The 22,699-nt window shown below is 38.9% G+C and overlaps 1 protein-coding gene across 1 annotated transcript in view; it reads left to right on the top strand.

The window, feature by feature from the left end:
* LOC121910196 (protein Aster-B-like) overlaps positions 1 to 20,061 on the top strand; it is a 42,997-nt gene extending 22,936 nt beyond the window's left edge. The window contains exons 6-19 of the mRNA XM_042431284.1: positions 57 to 152; positions 599 to 679; positions 4,262 to 4,377; positions 6,305 to 6,473; positions 11,685 to 11,871; positions 12,056 to 12,199; positions 13,387 to 13,505; positions 13,676 to 13,818; positions 14,747 to 14,850; positions 15,515 to 15,721; positions 15,923 to 16,010; positions 16,810 to 16,917; positions 17,213 to 17,333; positions 19,194 to 20,061. Coding sequence (XP_042287218.1) covers positions 57 to 152; positions 599 to 679; positions 4,262 to 4,377; positions 6,305 to 6,473; positions 11,685 to 11,871; positions 12,056 to 12,199; positions 13,387 to 13,505; positions 13,676 to 13,818; positions 14,747 to 14,850; positions 15,515 to 15,721; positions 15,923 to 16,010; positions 16,810 to 16,917; positions 17,213 to 17,333; positions 19,194 to 19,283 — 1,773 coding nt within the window. The 3' untranslated portion in view covers positions 19,284 to 20,061. The remainder of the gene's footprint in view (positions 1 to 56; positions 153 to 598; positions 680 to 4,261; positions 4,378 to 6,304; positions 6,474 to 11,684; positions 11,872 to 12,055; positions 12,200 to 13,386; positions 13,506 to 13,675; positions 13,819 to 14,746; positions 14,851 to 15,514; positions 15,722 to 15,922; positions 16,011 to 16,809; positions 16,918 to 17,212; positions 17,334 to 19,193) is intronic.
* Positions 20,062 to 22,699: the final 2,638 nt, after the last annotated feature.

Raw genomic sequence — 22,699 nt, 5'->3', positions numbered from 1 at the left:
AAATGGTAAAAGATCATCAACTCCTGAAGTGACCTCGTTTTCTCTCAACTTTCAAGCTCATGGTTCGATTAAAGGACATCTGCTCCATGACTAAGGAAAAGACAGCCCGTCTCATCCCCAACGCCATCCAGTTGTGCACTGACAATGAGAAGGTAGACAACTCTACACCTCTGCCTTTCATATACAGTACACTACTGTATAAACTGAGCAGTTAATTTAAATGTTAATCTTCTAAGTATACTGCATCATGTGGTGCTTAGTATTGAATTAAAAAGCAGAGTGCCTGGCACATGGGCTGAAATGACACATCCAGTTAAAAGCATAAAAACCTAAATGTGTCAAATCCAGAGGAAACATCTTGATTGATTTTCATTTAATTTATTCATTAGTTTAGTTAGTTAATTAATTTGTCATTGGCTCTATTTTATTTTCATTTAACAAAACCACTTAAATATGTATTTAGCCCTATAATATTATAGAGAACCGTAAACTGCTTTTGATGACGATAACCATTTAGAATACAAATGTCCTTTAAAAAGTCTATTTTTGACTCATGAATCCATCCTTCATCTTATTGTTAACTTTGTTCCTCTCTCAGCACTTTTTCACCTCATTTGGGGCGAGGGACCGGACATACATGATGATGTTCAGACTGTGGCAGAATGCTCTCCTAGAAAAGGTGAGACTGACTACTGTAACTGCCCTCTGGCTGTGCCATGGCCCTTAGGTTTTTGTCTTGCCCTGGGCTGCTGTGATTGTGTGTTTTTCCCTTCAGGTCCCGGTAGGAAGAGACTGTATTAGTGCAACTGGGTGCACCAGACCAGTCCAACCACAATGCATTTAGGATCAGCCATCCTCATTCCATGCTCTCTCACTTTATCACTGTCTTTCCCCCTTGCACCACGTTTTCTTTTGTTTGTTTGTTTGTGTTGCACTTTAGTTTACACCTTACAACACTACGCATTCACATGTCCACTCACCTACACCACTGATCTACTGACTGACCATTTCCCATATTAGATTAATATTTTATTGCAATTTCTTACAAAAATAAATATAATTGACTGATTTTGAGTAGAACTCTTTGTACTTCCCTTATTTGTCATAGCCTAAGAGCCAGGTCATAACACTACATTGACATTGTCTAACCATAGAGCTGATGTTGATTACATTTACTTTAACAGAATTGTGTTAGATCTGCCATCATCTTGCTTCCTGGGTGGTAGAATTATAATCAGGTAGATAAACTGCATGTTTAAATTTCAGATATTAGCACACCCAAGATGTTTTTGAACACATTTTTAAAAAGAGTACCACAGAATTTTGTGTCCAAAATCAGTGAATGTAATGAGCCTTTGTGCAGAGATTTAAACCAGCAGGTGCACTCAAATTACAATGTTTAATTGAGTTAAAACTGAAACATGCTTGTCAAAGTGGGCTGATACTTGTTCAAATGAAAGACTCTCTCAGATATGAGAAATATATTAATGGAATGTTTTTTTTAGATATTTCATTGAGAGAACAGGTAGAACACCATAGGTTTTTTAACTTCGAAAGACTTCACAACCTTAATTGTAGAACCAGGTGTATACATGCCAGTTCCACCAAATGAATCAAGCTGTAATCTGACAAAAGTACTGTACTCTGCATTTGAGCATTTCATTTTAAGGGTGTCTGGATCACAGGCTTTCCTTGACCAGAGAGATTTTGTCTGTGTGGTCAATTCTTGTCAAGTAATGGGAAATCAAGGGGGTTTCGGCTGTGTTTAATTGTTTATTTTAATATTTGGAGTTTTTCTTTTATAATACATTGATCTGAATTAATTAAATTTATTGGTATGTCTTTGTAGATTTTCAAAATGTGCTCTCCAGATGTCATCATTTTGGATGGGTAACACTTGTGGTTCCTTTGTGTTCAAGTTTTTTCCACATATCCCAGAACTGATTTTGATTAATGGCGTTCTCAATATCTTCAAGTTTCATGTGGGTATAATTTTGTTTTTTGTTCCTAATTGTACATTTATATTTGCTTAAATGCATAAGGCTAGTTTGTTTCATTGGCAATGTTTTTGTGTGACAAATTAAAGGAAAAACTGGTCCAGGTCTGAATGCTTGACCCTTACAATGAGGGAATCTGGTGGCTCTGTTATGCTGTGGGGGGCATTTTGCTGGCATGGTTTGGGTCCACTTGTCCCCTTAGAGGGAAGAGTCACTGCAAATCGATACAAAGTTGTTCTGAGTCATCACCTTTATCCTATGATGAAACATTTCTATCCTGATGGGTGTGGTTTCTTCCAGGGTGACGATGCCCCACTTGACAGGGCAGGAGGAGTCACTGAATGGTTTGATGAGTTTGAAAATGATGTGAATTATATGCTATGGCCTTCACAGTCACCAGATCTCAACCCATTTGAACACCTATGGGAGATTTTGGACTGACGTGTTAGACAGCACTCTCCACCACCATCATCAAAACACCAAATGAGAGAGAAGAATGGTGTTCCGCAGCTTTGGCATTGATTCTACAAGTGTCTGGAACTCTTCTGGAGGGATGAACACCATTCCTCAAAAAGATATTCCCTCATTTGGTGTTTTGATGAAAGTGATGGAGAGCGCAACCTATCTATTCAAAAAGAATATTTGGTTTTTGTGAACATGTAATTGTCTAGAGGAGCATCTGTATTTTTTCCTTAGGGATTTCTAAATACCCTGGTATACCGTAATACATTGATATTGCCCAAGCCTAGGTCTGGAATGGCCTCTAAAACTCTTAATAGAGTAGGGGGTGGAAGGCCTGCGTCCCAGCGCTGTGTCTTTGAGGGTCTTTGCAAATATCCTCACCCTCTCTCTGTGTAGACGTGGTCCAGATGCCAATGGTAGCCACTTGTGGGGCTTGCTCTTCAGGCTGAGTGGAGGGAAGCTGGGATGGGCAAGGCTGGCTGTTGGCAGCTGGCTATGTAGATGTATCAGGAGGTGCCAAGGTGTTGTTTGGCTGGGTGACAAAGCAGAGAGGGTGGGGACAGAGACAAGGCAGGGGTTTTGGACACTGGCACGGAGAGTCTGTGTCTCTGTACTTGTCATTTTGGGGACTGATGAAAGTTGGTCTGTCAGGTGTTGGACTTGCCTGGTGAAGCTCATTTCTCTGTTTTCAGCATAATACTTCACTTTGGCTAACTGAGCACGGAGCACGCTGTTCTCCTGTTTGAGTGCCTCTAGACATCCTCTGAGGTCAGATGCCATGGCCTGGTTGCCTGTCTTGAGCTGCTGGAGCGCCTCTTAAAGCTGCTGCAAAGTGTTGTTTGTCAGTCTGGCCTGGGTCAGAAAAGTCCAGCTCCAGCAGGGCCATACTCTCCTTCAGCTGGTTGGAGGAGCTGGCAGGTGTGGGAGGGGCAAGGACGGAAAAGGTGGTGGGCTTCTCTACTGGGCTCTCATCATCTTCACTGTCAGAGGGGACATTGATCTTCTTGGTGTCCACCTCGGCTTTCAACAAGGGAATGACACCGGGTTGGCTTCATTCCCTTGGACCATGACCTTTCCTTTGGTGTAGTATGTGATGATAAGCAGAGGGTCATCCTTGTCAAGGTGTTCATCTTTACAGATCTTTAATCTGCCTCCTGAACTGATGCCAATACTGGATACGTATGCATAATTGCTGCAGAGTATCTTTCCAGATGTAGATGGAATCAGTGAAGAATATGAAATTGTTCTTCTTCCTCCTTCTTTTTGTTGGGTGTGTCTTCTCTTTGTGTCTCTGCTTAGCTGTCCTTACATTTAGCAGGGTACCCAATCTCCCTGCTCCCCGCTCTGAGAACCGTGCTGTGCTTAGCTGCTGCTTACCGGTTTCCATGGTGACTACTTGTTTACTCCAAGGGGAGCTAGGCTGACTATTTACTTTGCTAGCTTTTCTAGCCTACAAACACTGGCAAACAACAACGACAACAACAACAACATACAGTTTAACAGATATATTAATGTTTCCAACAAGGATCATTTATCTTTTCTTCTTGTCTTCATAAAATAACTCTTCTGTTAGCTTCTTTAGTGCAGTTTCTCCTTTGGAATGTAGATAACAGTGGCGGGTGCCTTATATTTCTCATCATAAATTGAGATTACTAGTTTAAAATATCTAATTCTTATCTGCCACCCAAGTTTTGGTATGATAAGCCTCTGATGCTTGTTATATCTTTCTTTTCTCTCCTATTCTGTCCACCACACATTTGATCACTCTGCTTTTCTCTGGTTTCCTCTCTCCACTGACTTAGCCATTATGTCCAAAAGAGCTATGGCACTTTGTCCATCAGTGTTATGGTAATGAACTTGGCCTGACCAGTGATGATGAGGACTACGTCCCTCCTGATGAAGACTTCAACACCATGGGGTGAGTTTAAAGCACTCAAGGTGCATTCATCATGTGTTCCATTTCATGATACACTTTCCTTACTTATGGTGAAAAATATTTGTAGTGTGTACCATGTTTTTGTTTGTGTACCATAACAATGTCTCCATGTCTGGCATGATGGTTTTCTTCCTTACTTTCACCTGAACAATAATACAGTTATAATCAATTAAGTCATTATTAACTTTATACCATGGCCTGGGTGAATACTCAATTCTGAATGTAGTATACATCCGGGTATTTCTCACGTACACAAAATCCACATACTATGCAGTTGGAATGCACCACATACTCAATTTGACGTCATACTTAGTATGAATAGTATGTTAGTATGCGATTTCGAACACAGCCACTGGCTGTTCATTGTTCTAAATTAATGTGCTGGCTAAAATGAGTAACCATAGCAACAGGGACGCAGACAAAGCCTCTGTTTACAATTTATTGCAACACATTAACAGGCTAATATCTAATTATCACAATGAGTGACTTCAATATTTCTTTTAACCTATTTGGAAAATATGACAACTTTGATGACTGAGATGCAGCTGAAGAAAGAGAAATTGAAAAGAAAAGGGAGAAACGGCACAAGTTCACACCGGGAGTATTATTTAAAAAGACATGCTGACACCTCGACATTAGATAAAAAGTAAATGAAATAAAAAATCTGAATATCTTATTTACAACACTGAGTGTAGTCCTTCAGTTCCTCATCCTCTGAACACCAATGGAAGTCGACTGTAACACACAAACTGCAAGCAGAACACTGCTTCTCTGAACTTACTGATACTTTAAAGTGATCATCTCACATCCTATACGCTGTTCAACTCACTACTTCATGGCCTATAATTTGTTTGTGAAAATTTGATATTGATTTGGGGAAAATGACATGGCTGGATAGCCAGCTAGTCTTGTTGACTTTGAATCTTGCGAGCATAACGTTATTTTTCTGGCTCATAGCTGAGCCAAAGGGTTCTATGAGCTGAGTGGACTAGAAGTAGACACAACTTATTATATAAGTTGTATCTACTTCCTATTTACTGGAGTAGTGAACAATGTTTCCATTGCATAAGAACCTTATGGGATGGTAATGATTGTAGGTATTAGTCAAACCTTCAAGTGTTACCAGGGAAACTGAAATATGGCTTATGAAAAACTTTAGATTTTGATTACAAAATGCATGAAAATATGAATTAATGGCCTTTTTTTCATTGGCAAGTGACCATGGTATAAGCAGGATAATGCCCTTTGAGGTGTTTATAATCAGGAATTAATGGACTCTGCAGTGGCAACATTCTGGCCTCCTCATTGTCCATTAAATCCTGATAATGGACACCTCATTGGGCATTATCCCTTGTAAACTTTATGTATAACCATTTAAATGGTGATATACCTGAAAACTGTTGGCAGAAAGTTAAAGAACGAAAGTGCCACTTAATAATTCAAATTAATTATTTCTTCTTCTTTTAAATTCTTAATTAAGTTCAATTTCAAGCTGCAAGTTCACAAAAAATCAAGCTTTATGACTTTACATTATGAAAATTAATGGTAGGCTAAAAGGTTGATCAAATATTCTGTAAATAAAAACAGAGGTTATGTGCGTTTGTACTTTTCTACAACCCTGCACAGGGTGAAAAATAAAACACCATATAAGGAAAGCCTTCAACATTGAAGAGTGATGTAGTGATGAACAGGTAAGTTGGGTACTTATCAGGGATCCAAATATTCAGTGTACATCTTACATGAAAATCAGTCGTGAAAACAGAGGAAATGTTTAAATTACAGCCAAAACTCTCAATACCATGACCACCTGCATCACACCCTTGCACATGCATGTGTGTAGCCCAGTGCGGGCAGTATGCAGCAAGCTGGTAACCTTGACCTACAGCTGCTGTCCGTCTCCATGGTGCAGGTACTGTGAAGAGCTGCCCGTGGAGGACAGCAATGAGCACAACAATGACACCAGCAACACCCTCACCAAGAACACTGAGGCCAAGCCTGACGTCAGCCCTGTGCTGCCCCACAAAGCCTTCCCCAACAACGCTCTGCCAGAACTAACCAGCACTGACTCTCCAGTCCCTGTGAGTAGGTTGGACAACCACTGAACTGTGCTAACTGCAGGAGTTCACACACTTTGTTAGTTAGGAACTCCTGTACTGAGAGTTCAAACCACATGCTGTCATTAAATTACTGTTTAAGAATCTGAATTAAATTTATTGGCTAATTATGTTCAAACATACAAGTTTTTGGAGCTTGCAGTGTATTTACCCACAGTGCAAAGAACAAATGAAGAACTGATACTGTACTCACACAGTGGACATGCAGCTAAATAGCCAAACATACTGTATCTAGGGACATGCAGAGGACATTAGAGGGGCAGGGGCCAAAATTCATGAAAGGCTATTTTTGCAAATACAGTGGAAACTGCTTATAGTGATCACGGTTGCAGTTATCAACTGCTTATATGGATCAAAAAGCACAGGACAGAATAATTCCTATACAAATGCTGTTTAAATAATTTGCTTATAATAATTAAGTAGTCTGCTTACAATGTTCATTGTGGGTCTTTTCGTACATGAAAACATATGGGGAAAAAAATTAAAACCACGGAAATTCTATTTTCTTTTTACGTTACTCCCATAGTACACGTATGATGTGTATTTAGTGGCTGCAGAACCATTATCAGCATGTGGCACACCTCTGCAGGTTTGTGTGGAGATGTGGGGTGTGGGTGTTTATTTGTAACCACCATGAAACAATCAGAAAATAATGTTTTATTCCTCTCATTCATCAGCTTTCTTGCTTCCACTGCTTTCTCTCCTCAAGCACTCTCTAGCTCTCTCGACCACTGCTTCTCTTTCTCTTCCTCTCTAGTCTTTTTTAAAATGAGGTGGGAAGCCGTCAGCAAAGCCTAACTTTACTTTTTAACGTGATCAAAAAAAGAGAAATGTCCACCCCTCTTCCTAGTAATGTTTTGTCTTCCCTCATGGTAGGGTTGTACAGCGTTACAGGTTGCATTTCTCCAAAAGTTGATTCTGTTTCAACTTTCTCACTGTGGCGCCCCTGCAGCTCAATAAAATTTATTGAATAGCGAAGTTGCCCGTTTCATTAGGTTATATTCATGTAATAAATATACAAATATCAATTAGATGGTAATCTGCATGAGAAATTAAGAAAAAAAAATCAGTTATAATAATCATCTGTTTATAAAGATCAATTTGACCAGGACGGATGTGATCATTATAAGTGATTTCCACTGTAATTAAATAAATGGAATGACTACATTTAAAACAAACTTGAGGTTTGGAAGACGACATGCATTTAAACCACAATTCTAAAAAGCAACACAAGCTTTAGATAACGTGTATTAGACGCTGGTTTATAAAAGATTTTAACAGTTAACATTCCCTCATCCCTTCCCTCCCTCCAAAAATACTGGAAATACACTAAAAAATTGCTTGAACTTAACTATTTGCCTAAATATATAATGACATTATTAACATTGTTAACATTCAACATTCATGTAAATGTAGCTTCATTCACCGTCCTTATACATATATTCACCTGTTAGACAAACATAACATAAAATACAAAGAAAGAAAATATGTATGCTTACTGTTGTAATCTTACATTAGGTGTTACTTTAATGCCTGACGTTAATAACACAAACACAATGACAACATCAATGCTGACTATAGTTAATGCAGATCAGTTTGAGGCTAGAAACTCAGGTTAATTTGGCACTAATTTAGCAGCAATTTAGCAATAATTTAACATTAAACACACCTTATTGGCTGCTTGTTACAGAAGGGAGGAAAATGTATTAAGTGTATCATATCGTCATTATCATGTACCTTGTGGTGGAAAGATGCATGCCTTTTTCACAACTTTATAACTAACTTAAACAATTTGAAGAAATGTGCTGTGTGACAATATCCATACCTGCTGCGGTAATTAGAAAGTAACTTCTTTGAAATTTCTTTGAAATTACCCCAAAATTTACCTCAAATTTCATGGTAATTAGGTGATAATTAGCAAGTAAGTTATTTTAAATTTTCTTGAAATTACCACAAAATTACCCCAGCATTTACCTCAAATTTCATGGTAAATAAGTGAGTTGTTGCTGCCTAATTTCCAAGTAATTTCTGCCTAACTTCTGTGGATCATACCAGCTTGACTTCCAACTAGTTTCTGTCTAATTTCTACTGAGTGGACCCCTTAATTGAAGTGAGTTGTTGCAGCCTAATTTCCAAGTAATTTCTGCCTAACTTCTGTGGCTCATACCAGCTTAACTTCCAACTGCTGATGGGCATTCACTGTGTGGCTCATCGTTTGAAACTTGCATGCAAGAATGCATTCCAGGGCACTTATTTCAGTCAAGAGGTTGATGGTTTCTTGTCTTTCTATACGGCTTTTTATGGAGGATCAGGGAAATGACTGAGGGAGGTGGACCTAATGGCAGACCTTCTCAAGCAAAGCGCGATGACACCTACAAGACTTGATGGGGTTTGATGGTTGGACCATCATAGAAGAGCACTTAAGTCACTGGAGGCCAATATCCCAGCTGTAATTACCCATTTGAGTGAAATTGGAAGTGACCAGTGCCAGGATATAAAAAAATGTGATGCTGCAAAAGTGAGAAGCTGGATTAATAAAATTGGGTCTCACAATTTCCTTCTACACATGGGCCTCTACGTTGATGTTTTGACCAAGCTGGAAAGGATGGTATCTCTGCCAGCAGCTGTGGAGGCAGTCAGTATCACAGAACAAGTTTTGAGAGACATGGCAAAGCATGATGGACAGAAACTAAGAGACTAATGCTGAAGTTTGACTCAAAGCTCTGGCTTGAGGCTGATGATGATTTAGCTACTTACGGCAATGAAGAGGTACCACTGCTGCTGGAACACTTCAAGGAGGAGCTCATTGCCAATGGATGTGTTACTGAATGTGTAATGCCTGAATGGGCATGTCTCAAGAAAGTAATTAGAAGAAACTACAGGAGTTTTAAATAGGGAGAACTGTGGCCTCAGATCTCCCATATCTAGTCTGAGCATTTTCATAACTTGCTTCATGTAATCAAGATCATTCAGGTCTTTTCAGTGTCCACATCAAAAGTTAGGAGAGCTTGCTCTCTTCTGAACCGTGTAAAGACAGACTGGAGAATTAACCTCAAAACTCACAGTAGAAAACCTCATGTACATCTCTCTGGATGGACCACAAGAAGAAGATGCTGTTGGGATAATGGAGGCTGCAGTAAAGAACTGGTTCAAAAGTGGACAAAGACAAAGGCGCCCAACAACAAAACCATATGTGCAACAGGCACAGCCCTCTAAATCAGCTGCACCAACAGCAGCAGCAATGGAAATAAATGACAGAGTCTGAATCTAACAGTGAAATCCATGTACAATATGAAATCCACTTGAGTAGCTCATGAAGTATGTCTGGTTGCTGTGACTGACTTGTTGAATAGTGTATTGTTTAATGCTGTTTGTAAGGTTTCTGGTTTGCATTTACAGTTGTGAAACTATACTTTTATTTTCCCAAATATTTTAATACAACTTCCACAGTTTCTAAAGAGGATTTTTAAAAAAGACCTCAAACTGGTACAGGTTAAAGACTATGATGGACATCTCTCAGGTGGGACCACAAGAAGATGATGCTGTTGGGATAGGAGAGGCTGCAGGAAAGAGCTAATTTAGGGGGAAAAAACAAAGGCTCCCAGCAATGAAGCTGCATGGGAAAAGAACCAAGCCTCTAAATCCGCTGCACTAACAGCAGCAACAATGGAAATAGATGACAGAGTCTAACTCTGACAGTGAAAACCATGTATAATATGAATATTTGAAGTTTATTGTTTAATGACTATTTAGCAATTTGCACTGTTGTTACATGAATACAATTCTGTTAATGTTGTTTTTTGTAAAATTACCGGCTTGCAGTTGTGAAACACTGCCTCTCATTTCCTCGAATATTTCAAATTGACCATCCACAGTTTCTAAAGAATGTTTTAAAAAAGACCATAAACTAATGCATTATACATATGTGAAGGATATTAGGAAATAAATAAAAGCCTAAATATTTAGAATTGTCTCCTGCTCTCTCTCACACATACAGATGGTATCTATACACATACAGATGATTACACATTTCTCTTTGGAACAGCAATAGTATGCTTTTTATTTACTCATACTGGCACAAGGTGGTGCTTACTGTATGCATTTTAATCTGGGCTCATTTCACATTAAAAACAGCAACTTTAAGCATTAATTACTATTTTTTAAAAGTGTCCCTAAAATTTTGTAAATGCCCCAATTTTTGTCAAGGGCAAAAATTGCCCCTCAAATATTATTTAAATTTGCTACACTGCATCTAGCAGTGCAAATTTGTGCAAAGAGATATACAAATTTAAAATGAGCTTGATGTGCACACATATATTACAAGTATTACACATATTCAACTGTTCATAACCTTTCAAGTGTGTCTTAAAACAACAGTCAGGTGCCCATATGAACAGTGAAAGAGGTTTTCTTTGTTGTAACCATTCCTCCTGTTCACACTGGTTATTAAAAGATCCCCTTCAAATGTGCTTTCAATGCAAATGATGGAGGCCAAAATCCACAGTGTGTCCACACAGTCATTTGAAAGTTGATGTGAAGCTTATATGAGTCTTCAGCAGTCTTAGTTAGTCATATCAAGTTGATATCTGCCACATTTACAGTCTTTTTAGCATCAAATTCCCTCTTTGTGTTTCCTCGGACAGTGTTTCCCTGTTGAGCTGCGGTGGAAGTATAGTAACAACAACGTTGAAAGATATCTACGTGATTTGTATCATTTGAACGGCTGAAGCTTCATATAAGCTTCAGATAAACTTTTAAATACATTTTTGCACAGAAGGAGGACTGTGGATTTTGACCCCCACCACTTCCATTGTAAGTGCATTATGAAGGGATCTTCTAATGGTTGGTATGAACAGGAGGAATGATTACAGCAAGAAAAACATGTTTCACTGTTCATTTTAGCACCTGACTTGATAAAACTGTGAACCCGTCCTTTAATGATAAGATGCTATGGGCTGCATTATGGGGAATGTAGTATCTGGTGTTTTTGGAGCTTTACTCATACCACGGACTATAAGTCAGGATATTGCTGCTCTGCTGCTTCAATTATTGATCCATACTTTTTTTTAAATTTTCTAAAACTTTGTGGGAGTGGAATACTGAATCTCTGGAACACCCCTTTAAACAATGGAGATCCTTGTTTTGACTGTCCAGTGTTTTTTCCTCCTGCTCCAGCAGTATGACCTGCCCCCTGTGGAGGATGTATCCAGCCCTCTCCCTGACACAGACCTCCTCACCCTTCCCGTGCCTGAGAGCCACAGCAACCAGCATAGCAGCCACGCCCTTTCACCTTCACTGGACCTCAACGACAACGAGGACCTCCCCACCGAGCTCAGTGACTCATCTGAGACGCACGATGAAGGTGTGTGTATTATATCACCCTGTCACATACAAAGATACATTTGGATATTTAATTGAATATGCAGTTGTCCCTCTCCATAGAACCTTAAGTGTACATGTTGATCGCCCTTGTTTTTTGTGTGGTTTATCAGTGCAAGTTTCACCCCACAACACACACTCACACACAGAAATACTCTTTTGTGCAGGAGAGGTGCAGGCTTTCCACAAGGACCTGAGTGGCAGGCAATACATCAACGGGGTGTACAAGTTTGGTGTGGACAAGATGTATGACTTACTCTTCACTGAGTCTGAGTTCATGAGGGAATTTCGGGAACAGAGGCGGTTCTCAGGTAAACTCATTATAGTACATTCACCTCCTGTCTCCTCCCTATGATGATGCTCTGTAGAAATGGATGTTTCTTATCCTCCTCAGTGCATTTTCTCTTTTGTGTTTTACTTCCTGGTGGGATAATTAATTCTCTCTGTTTCAAATACAGTGCAGCTTAACAAGTGTCACACTATTGAATCAAGAGAGAATGAGGCCATCAGTCCAATAAAGTCAAAGTAAAGTGGAGCAAACTGATGAGCACAGAGAAGTGTTCAGAGTTCATAATGTATCTTTGTTCATAATGTCAGAGGATTTGTCACTGATTTTATAATGGATAGACAGGACTTTGGGTGTCTTATGTCATTCTTTCTGTTTATCAGTTAATACCCCAGACTGTTTTCAACATTTAGATATATTTAATTTGAGATTATTAAGAGAATGACCACATCTTTACATCGTGCCAGCATGGTGTTTTCGTTTTGACGTGTCCTATCTGTATTTGTGCAGCACAAATCCCATATTTAACACCATGGTCCCTACCTACTGTATATAATAAATTCTGTAATGTGGCGAGAGCAATACTATTTTTCAGTTATTTAATAGATGAAGTGACATGTTGAGCTCCAACATGATCTGCAGTGATTAACCTCTTACTCACTGTAACGAGGCAAACACAGAATCTTAATCAAATGTAATGTTGGAGAGGGGAGTGTTTAACTATTTAAACACTGAATGGTTAGGAAGCCAGTACTGCTGCTGTCTATGATGGATAAAACTATAAACACAATCGTGTGTCATCTTGAAACTGTTAATCATGTCCATTTGAAATTGAAGGTTTAATACATAGTTACATTTATCTGCTGTATCTCAGGCTTGAGGCAAGGATAGTTACACAAGGACAATGGCTGAATGCATATTATTGTCCTGAAAAATGCCCTCTGGGTTTTGTGAACAAACAAAAGTTCTGCTTACATGCAGTGTTTCTCACCAAGACATTTTGGAGGTAGATTTACAAAGGTTCTTCTCTTTATTTATTAAAGGGCCACACCAAGGTTTTGTGCAGGTAAAATGGAAGAAAAGTGGCACCGCTGAAAATTGTGTTTAGCCCCATGCAATATGTATTTTAAGGCATTTGAGGTGCAAAATATGGGAAGCAATGAACTCCACAGACTATTAAGTTTAAGTTTCTTTTCATATTTTGTCTTGCAGATGTGGTATATCAACCATGGAAGAAAGAGCAGGATGGGAACCAGACCAGAGAGATCATGTACACCATTGCTCTGAATAATCCTCTGGCGCCCAAGACAGCCACAGTCACTGAAACGCAGGTTGATGGACATTTCATGAGCCACAGCTCTAAAAAGGCTTAATTTAGTATGAATGAATAATTTTTTTACTTATTTGAGTATAGTTAGAGTAGCCTACTGTTCCTCTAAATTCTCACTTGAATAATTTTTAGCAGAAAGTTGCAACTGATTGAATGCTGTTGTGTGTTCAGACTCTATATAAGGCGAGCCAGGAGAACGAGTGCTACATCATTGATGCAGAGGTGATCGCCCATGACGTGCCCTACCATGACTACTTCTACACTCTCAACCGCTACATGCTCACCAGAGTGTCCAAGAACAAGTGTCGCCTGAGGTATTGGGGGCAATATTTCACTCTCCTTTGTGTTTTATTACCAGCATAAAGAGTACTAGAAAGAAGTGTACCTCTGTTTTAACTGCATGAAAACCAAACCTAAGCTCTTAAAACCACTGACTTAAAACATCTCAATGAGCGCTTAGCAACAAGAATGGGAAAAAATGAAAACAGCAAAGGTTTGATGAGTTCAAACATATATTTAGTCAAAAAACGAAACACTGAAGTAATTCAATTTAACTCTGTCACAGGAGTGTACTGATTTTAAACAAATTCCTGTGTTGGTCTCTGTCATTCCAAACGTGCTGCATCCTCTTGCTCTTGAGTACTTCACAAACAGTGTCACATGAATCATGACAACAGTCATTGCAAAGTCAAAAGGCTGGGAATTTTCACTAAAAACAATACCTAAGATTGAATGACGCAGATTTGTTTAAACAGATATGCACAGCTAGCTGCCTCCGTCAACCACTATACATTTCACAACAAAACAAATCTAAATCTAAGGGAATAAAATCATCAGGATATAAAATCTTCATTAAACATCATCATCACTGTGGCTGTTTCTGCATGTACTATTCCTCCCTGCGTTATCATAACTGATCCATTCAACAAACAGCTCCACATATCTCGACCGGTTTTTAGCACCACTAACAAAGATCAGCTAATTCAGTGAGGAAAACATTTCACTTCCTGTAAATTCTGGGCTTAAAGAGACAGGAGCTAAAACGGCCTGGAAAGAGACAGAGGCTGACCTCAGGGCCAGTATAAAATAAATAAGGAATTTTTTGAACTGTGAATAATGCAAAGCTACTCTTGTGGAGTCCCAGAATAAAAATATAGAGCTGGAAATGAGCATAATAGGTCCCCTTTAAATTTATTATGAAAATCAGTGAGTGGTTTTTCTGTGCATGTGTGTGTCCTTCAGGGTGTCAACGGAGCTTCGTTACAGGAAGCAACCATGGGGGATTGTGAAGGGCTTCATTGAGAGGAACTTTTGGAGTGGCCTGGATGAGTACTTCAGAAACTTAGGTTAGCACTACACAACAAAAAGTTCAATGTTACACAGTGTAACTATGAAGAAATCAGAAAAAACTGTACTAACTCCTCTCCAAACATGGTCACAAAATCCATTTGATCATTATTCTGAATCAACTAAAACTTTGTAGACTATTTATTTACACATTACAGTATATGTAAGGAAAATTCCAGTGTTTTTCAACCTGAATCCTATTCTCACAATTGCAGCCAGTCTGACCCAGAGAGCAGCCTATGAAGAGATTTATGTGCAATTAAAGCCTATTTGGACAGCTGTTGGAGGCTCATGCTGCTTAACCCAATATATACATTGTTTTGCCAGTCAATTTCTCAAATCTACATTGGAGGTGGCAAGTGCAAATTCAGTATGACCCATAGTCAGAATGGCTACAATTATGAGAATAACATGTAGAAAAGTAAAGTTTATGCAGTACTTCAATTTCCTTATTTCTATGTAAACTATAATTTTACCATCACTTGAAAAGCAATCATTGGAGATTTACAGTAAATAAAGAATACGAAGTGATCACTCAGTTTGAAGTCTTCACTACATGTAAGTAAACAAAACCAAAGAAACCAAATAGGGTGACCAACTCTCACTTCAACCTCTAAATTCTCAAAAGTCCCATTGCTCTCTCTCTGGTTTACTCCTGTCTAGAGTTGGAGCTGAATAAGTTGGATGTGGTGTTGATGGAGCCCCACAGTCAGTCACCCAAGAGCAAGGCTCTAAGGACAGGCACCAGCCACAGGAGGAAACAGACGCTGGTCCATCACCTGAGGCCGGCAGGGAACATTGAGGAGGCCTTGAGCCCCGTCTCCACACCTGAGGATGAGTCAGACATTCACCACATCAAACATGTGGCAGGTCAGCCAGCTCCTGGTCTGTGGTCAGTGAAATACTGTAGGACTGGCAGTGAACAACAGCATCTAAATTTTAGGATTTATGGGAAATGTAGTTTCACTGTAACTTTGAGAAAGACAAAAGTCAACATATAACACCTGAACAGTAAAATAATTTTGGAAATTGTGTCACAGTTCCTTTTTTCTGTTTCTTGCACTACTGCAGGTTCCACACAGACCAGACACATTCCTGATGCTCCAGGAGGCCTTGCACTTTACAACTTCTCCAAACTGCTGCTTCTCATCAGCCTTGTGTGAGTGATGGAAGCACTAGATTGCCATTACTCCCTGCATTGCAATAGACTCTGGCTACTGCATCCTCACTCAACTTCAAACATCAGCTAGTAATTTACTCTGTTTAGCAATCAGCAAATCAAGCAGCCTTGACAGGCTGTGCTCTTACCATCAATTTACTCACTAAAATCCAAGAGTATGCCTTCAAATAGAGTTTATGTTTATTGTTTTTTCAAGAGTAAATCAATTGTTTTGCCCTAATAAAATAATGCCCATCAACATTTCCAGTGTCCAAGGAAACATCCTCAAATGTCTTGTTTTCGTTAACGATGATATAAAACAGAGAAAAGCTACAAATCCTCATGATTGACAAGCTGGGAAAAGAGAATGTTTAACATTTTCAATTTGATAAATGACCTCAATGATTTATCGATTATCTGAATTGTTCTCCATTAAGATTCTGTTGTTTGATTAATGTTACCTCCACTAAGATAAAGTCAGTTCTTCTGACATTTTATATCAGCACCTGCAGTCAGCTGTTTTTGTTTTTATCACTAACACATCTGATACAATTTCATAGATTGATATACCAGGGAATATTTGAGGATGTGCACTTCTTTCTATCTGTGTTCTTTTGTTTTTGTGTTGTTTTACTCTGTTGTAATCTACCTGTTTTTCTCTGTCCTCGTCTTCAATTGCATCAAATAGGATCTGTATAAGGTATTCTCATTTCAGCCATGACCCTGATTCATTCCAGTAAATGGCATTAAGTGATGTACTAGTTGAGGTTCTGTGTTTTCTCTCTGTATCTCTCTGCAGCCTGATACTACTGGTATTTCTCAATGTGATGCTGTTCTACAAGCTGTGGATGCTGGAGTACGCCACACAGAGTCTCACTGCAGCACAGACATTACGACCACAAGAAAGGTACTAACATGTTTGGACGTGGAGAAGGGAGAAAGGGAATCATGGTTTTAGGTCTGTGTATATATTTATCCTGTTATTCATGTTCTTGAACATATATAGATGTATTTCAGAAGTTTCAATTTTGAGTAAAGAATGAGAAAAAGAAGTGAAATCCAACTACTATTGTTTGTTTATGTAGCTACCTTTAAGGGTTATGACTTTTCAGGAGAACAGCAAGTGACCTGAGTCACTAATTATCCTGTGTGTGTATGTTAGTGTGCTTTTTAATTAAATCTGTATGACTGTGTCTCATCAGCAAAATTCCTCAGACCAAGTTGGAGTGGGTGCAGCTCCTGGACTCCCAGCAGCGTTACCATGATGACGAGCTCCAGAAGTGGAAGGAGATAATCAAATCATCAGTGCTACTGCTCGATGAGGTGAGACATCAGGTCAAACACAGGTAGTGTGCAGAACCACAAAATGCTTCCTCAAGTTTGTACCACAACAAACGCCATTTTATTTATTTTTTATTTTAGCTCCATTTTTAGTTTTTATAAAGTTCTCTCTGGCTTTGTGTCCAAATGACTCTATTTAAGACATTTATGACGCTAAAAATAACATTTTAAGGAGCTATTAAAGAAATGATCAATAATAAAAGAATTAGAAAAATAGCTGCAGTGTCTCTCTCACAATAACAGCATCCACCATTCAAAAGACACACGCAGTTGAGTGGTTTGATGAGCAAGAGGATGATGTAAACAGTGTCGCTGTTTGAGTCACCAGATCTCAGAGCAGTTGTACATGTATGGTGTGGAAGACTGCAGGGCTGTTTCCAGCAATAAACAAAACATCAAAAGGAATTTATTTCTCCTGGGCGTATGGTGTCTTTTCCCTCCATTAAAGTTCCACACACTAACAATGTTTAGATACATTGAAACTATTTATCCCTTTACTTACACACTGACACACTGACATCAGCGCCACACACCAGAGGGCAAGTTAAGAATGTGGGGAGGCTTATTTGGTCCCTATTTCATTGTGGTTACTTACTAAATTAAAAAACCTTCTTTGTAACACTCAGGTAGTCGCAACACTCAGATTTGTTCTATAATTTCATTGTCCAGAGTGACAAAATTAGCATGTTTGATACAGAGGGGACTCACTCCAGATGTAGTTGTATCACTCAGGAACAGAGGGGGTCAACTATGTCCTGCCTGTCTGAGACTCATCATGAAGGGTTGATTCACCCAAATTACAAAACACATATTTACTCACTTATCTGTGCTGGAGCCACACAGGTGGTTTTGTTTTTTTATTTTATGCTATATCTGTCATTGTAGATCACCCAGTGTTGTTTACAGAAAGAATCTCCTAATCAATATTTTAATATGAACAATGTGTTAGATGACTGTGTGTAATGTGAAAGATGTTGCTTGTAGAGATTAAGCCACAGAGAATTATCACCAACTCTGCAGTTCCTCTCAGCTCTACAGAGCCCCTTTCAGCTCACTGTTTTGGTTTTACAACCCACATCTTCAGTCACACTGCTCTGATCAGCGTGGTTTCCAGCTGTTTTGAGTGAAAAAGCTTTGATAAACCCACTGTACACTACATGCACAGCACACAACAGCTGACAGACACATTTAGAGACTATCAGATGAACATAGTGGAGCATTTAACAGCTAAAGAACCAGATATTTTTCTCAGGAGTTGGTGGACACCAAAGAGCTAAAAGAATGTTGGACTTACATTGACCAGGTGGCCAGAGACACAACCGGCTAACAGCAACTGTTTGTTAAGGCTTTCACCATATCAACTTTATAAACTAATAATATGTCCATGTTTTGTTTACAGCTTGTTGCACTGCCCCTAAGTGGCCAGGAAATCAGTTCATGCAGGTTTAAATTGTGTAGATTTAATTTTGTTGTTGCTGTGAGCATCAATATTCCACTCACACCCATTGCATTGCAGTGGAGACAGAAAGCTCAGAGACAGACATCTGCATGACTATACCACCAGAGGGAAGAGAGAGGCTCCCCCTAACATGAGGAGCTATTGCTGTTCAATTTTTAAACAGAGTAGTCACTGACTGCTGTTAAGGAGACAGATTCAGTTCACGGGTTCTGATGTATGTTGTGAGATATGGATACTGGTGGGAACATGTAACAGTAGTCAAATGTATGTATGTATGTAAATTCAAATGTACTTTCAATTAGTGAGGATTGAATTCTGTTCTCTTACTTTACTGATACTCTTGTAATATATCTGACATGTTTCTCTTCTGACTTTCCATCCAGCTAAGAGACTCCCTTCTTAACCTCCATAAAAGCATAGGACTCAGGGACTACAACTCTGAGACAGAGGAAAAGAGAAACCAGTATGACTGATTGATAATCTCAAGGCATACGGACATGATGTGCAATATTCAACCTACCTTTTCTGAGCCTGTGGAAAGAATGTGGCCTTTTAAAGGCGAAGAGAAGAGGATGGAGTTCAGTCAGAGAGCTTTTCAAGGAAAGTAACCCCTGTCTCAAAGTGACCTCATCAACCTGCAGTGGGTGAGAGTGCACTAACACACCACAATGCATCCTGCAGAGAGACAAAATCAGTGGCAAGGCTCGTCTGTAGCTTTTACTGCTCTTATACATCTTCCTGCCCCCAGCTCCACATTCCTTCTTTGCACACAAAGCTGCATTACTGTCTTTTTTTGTTTTGTTTTGTTTGTTTTGCCACTTACTGACAGAAATCAGACTGACCCAAAGCTTACAACTTCTTCTGGCTTCTGCTGTTTTTCCAAGTACAAATTCATGTTGGAATCATATGTGCATTCACTTTGGAAAACTCCAACAGCTGCTGTATTCATCTGTTTCTATCTTGGAAACTGGGAAACATGATAAGTGACTCTAATAAATCCACAGTTTGCAGTATTTAAACCTATCGTTTGTTCAACAGAACACTGAGGAATCAAAATGTAATATACATATGTGTGTGTGTGTGTGTGTGTGTGTGTGTGTGTGTGTGTGTGTGTGTGTGTGTGTGTGTGTGTGTACTTGTATGGCTATCATTATGAGAACTAATTTGATTTTTAGACCTGGGAAGTGAGGACATTTTAGGAGAGTGAAGACATTTTGGTTGGTCCTCACTTTCTGATACACCTTCAAAGGGCTGTTTGAGGGTTTTAGGATCAAGGTTAGAATTGAGTTTAGGTTCAGTTTAGGGTAAGGGTTGGGGTTAGTTGTGATGGTTAAGGTTAGGGTTATGGGCTAGGGAATGCATTATGTCAATGAATAGCCTCACTAAGATAGCTATACAAACGTGTGTGTGTGTGGTTATGTGTGTGTGCGTGTGTCATGTGATTTTTAAGATGTATATGGCAGTCAGGGCTATTTTTACCAGGCATATTCAGCAGATCAGGGCTGGTTTCCCTGACAGCTTATGCCATACTTTTGTGATTCTATGTTGTATGTTTATGTCTTCTATGGCATAAAATATTCTGAACTGGCTGGAGCATTGCTCTGCAGTTTTGATTTAGTGACATGTTGATAAGGGGCATTTGATTAGCAAGCAGAGAGAATGTATGGAAAGAAAACAGGAATGCTTAGTTGAAGATGGCACATCTCCAAGTTTCCTAATGTCTTGCCAAGGGAATAAAGAAATGCTTTGTTCACAGCCAAGCATTAATGTCATTCCAGTGTTTTAATGATTTTCTCCGACACATCTCCACTGCTTCATCGCTGCCAAGGCTTTCACGTCAACAGCTTTATCCTTTTTTGGATACTCAACCTTATTTAAGCCATTTCTGTGCATTGCATCAATTCATGTGTGGTTGCCATGTAAAAGATGTTTATACTGTATGTACTGTGTACCAGTAGTCCAGCCATGAAGTAGGCTAAATGTCAGATGCAGTGAACATAAATGTGTGCAACCTTTCTGCAGTGGTACTTTCTGCAGTGGTACTGTATGTTTGTTGTTTGTTGTTTTTATTGAGACAGAGTCACAGTTTACTAAAGTACAAAGTAAAAGAAAAGAAGCTGACACTGACTTCATGCTGATAATATTCATGACTTGGGAAAGTCAACAATTAGTCACATGTAATTCTGTCACTTTGTGATGAGAGAAAACATCGGGAGACAAACATCTGAAATTATGTAATCCACCAACAACAATCCACCAGTTCTTTAAATCTTCATTAAACTATATTTTTTTATACATTATAATGGGTGAATGTGCAAGGTGTTGCTGACAAACCCACACAGATTTATCACCAAATTCTGCAAAGATTGTTAAACTTTTTTAGCTAATTGTTTTGGATGTGCTGTCACAAACTTCGCTAATGTTAACTAATATTGCTCTGTGTCTGCTGGATGTGAAAATAAGCAACTGCATTTTTGATGTAAGAACTTAATAAGGTGATAATAGTTTGTCAAATGTGGTGTTCTCAGCCTGTGCTTTAAAAGCTTGCAGTTCATGCTGCTGATATCCCATCATGCACTTATAGCACCAGTTGTCTCCACAAAAGCAGCCATTTAATTTGTTTGGCCACACAGACCAGTAGCTGGCTAATTTAAATACTTAACTGAAACTGTTAGAAGTACCAGGTCCTCTCTCACTCTGTGACTTTGGTTTCAGTCAGTTTTCAAGGACTTTTTGGCTCTGTTGAAGCTAACCTTCCTATGGTTTCTGCCTCTAAGGAATGTTTGTCTAACCAAACACCACACTGGTCACTGTTCACAGAATGTTTGTTCAAGCTTTTACATTTAAACAAGCTTTACTGTTGATGTCTTGGTTTCTATCAGTGCAGAAATGTAATCACTCAGTCATGGACGGTGACACAGCTGTATGAACTTGTCTGTGGGTAATTTCATGAGTCTGTTCACATTTCACACCCTTGACTGAACTGTTAGGGGTCAGGGTGATAGCACATGTCATACAGAAATCCTGTATTCCCATGTTTGCCTTTTTTTATATACTTGTCGACATTGTAAACATATTTTTGACATGACAATGAAAGCCAAACTTTTGAAATGTGTGACAAATGTTTACATTTAAAAGATATCACATGAGAAACATCTTGAAACATGGACTTTTTGGTGATACAAGGTTGGTGGATTCTGTTTTATTGGTAGGTTTGGCTGTGATGACAGGTTTCATTGCTGTTCCACAGTAAAAAAATCTTCTACAAAGTCCTATTTGAGAAAAGAAATATCAAGGAAGCATCACACCTAGGAACCTTAGCTGCAAATGTCCTGCAGTGGCAGAAAGCCAAACTAAAGTGAGTTGAGTACTTACAGTATGAGTACTTTGTGCTGTGAATTCGGTATAGAAAATGAAAAGGCAGATATTTATTTATTATTATTTGTGTGGTGTAGGAAAGAAGAATGCATTTAAAGATGTGAAAAGCTGTCAGTGTTACCAACTGTCTTCCTGATGGTGTCAGTGGCTGATGCTGAGTTAACATAACTCATTTCAAATCAGTTTGTTTTCCATGCAGCTGTAACTGTTTATAGAGAGGAACATTTGTTTTGATTAGTATTAGAAGGTCTGTCAAATGGCTCAGACACTCAGCTGTCTTTGAGAAAAGTGTATTGTAGGTGGAGTGTGTGCAGAAATAATATAGCATATATTATATATAGTGCACAACACAACTTCAGTTTAACTTTGCACATTATTAATGGGATTTATATGGAGATAAAAATAACACATATATTATCAACATGTGCTTTACAATATTTACAAATGTAAAATAAGGTTTTGTGAAATGGAAAAAATCCACTTCATTTCAAATCTATGTCTGAATATGTGT

This window comes from Thunnus maccoyii, chromosome 13 (assembly GCF_910596095.1).
Source record: "Thunnus maccoyii chromosome 13, fThuMac1.1, whole genome shotgun sequence".
NCBI classification, from domain to species: Eukaryota; Metazoa; Chordata; class Actinopteri; order Scombriformes; family Scombridae; genus Thunnus; species Thunnus maccoyii.
This window is presented reverse-complemented; position numbering and strand designations above follow the sequence as displayed.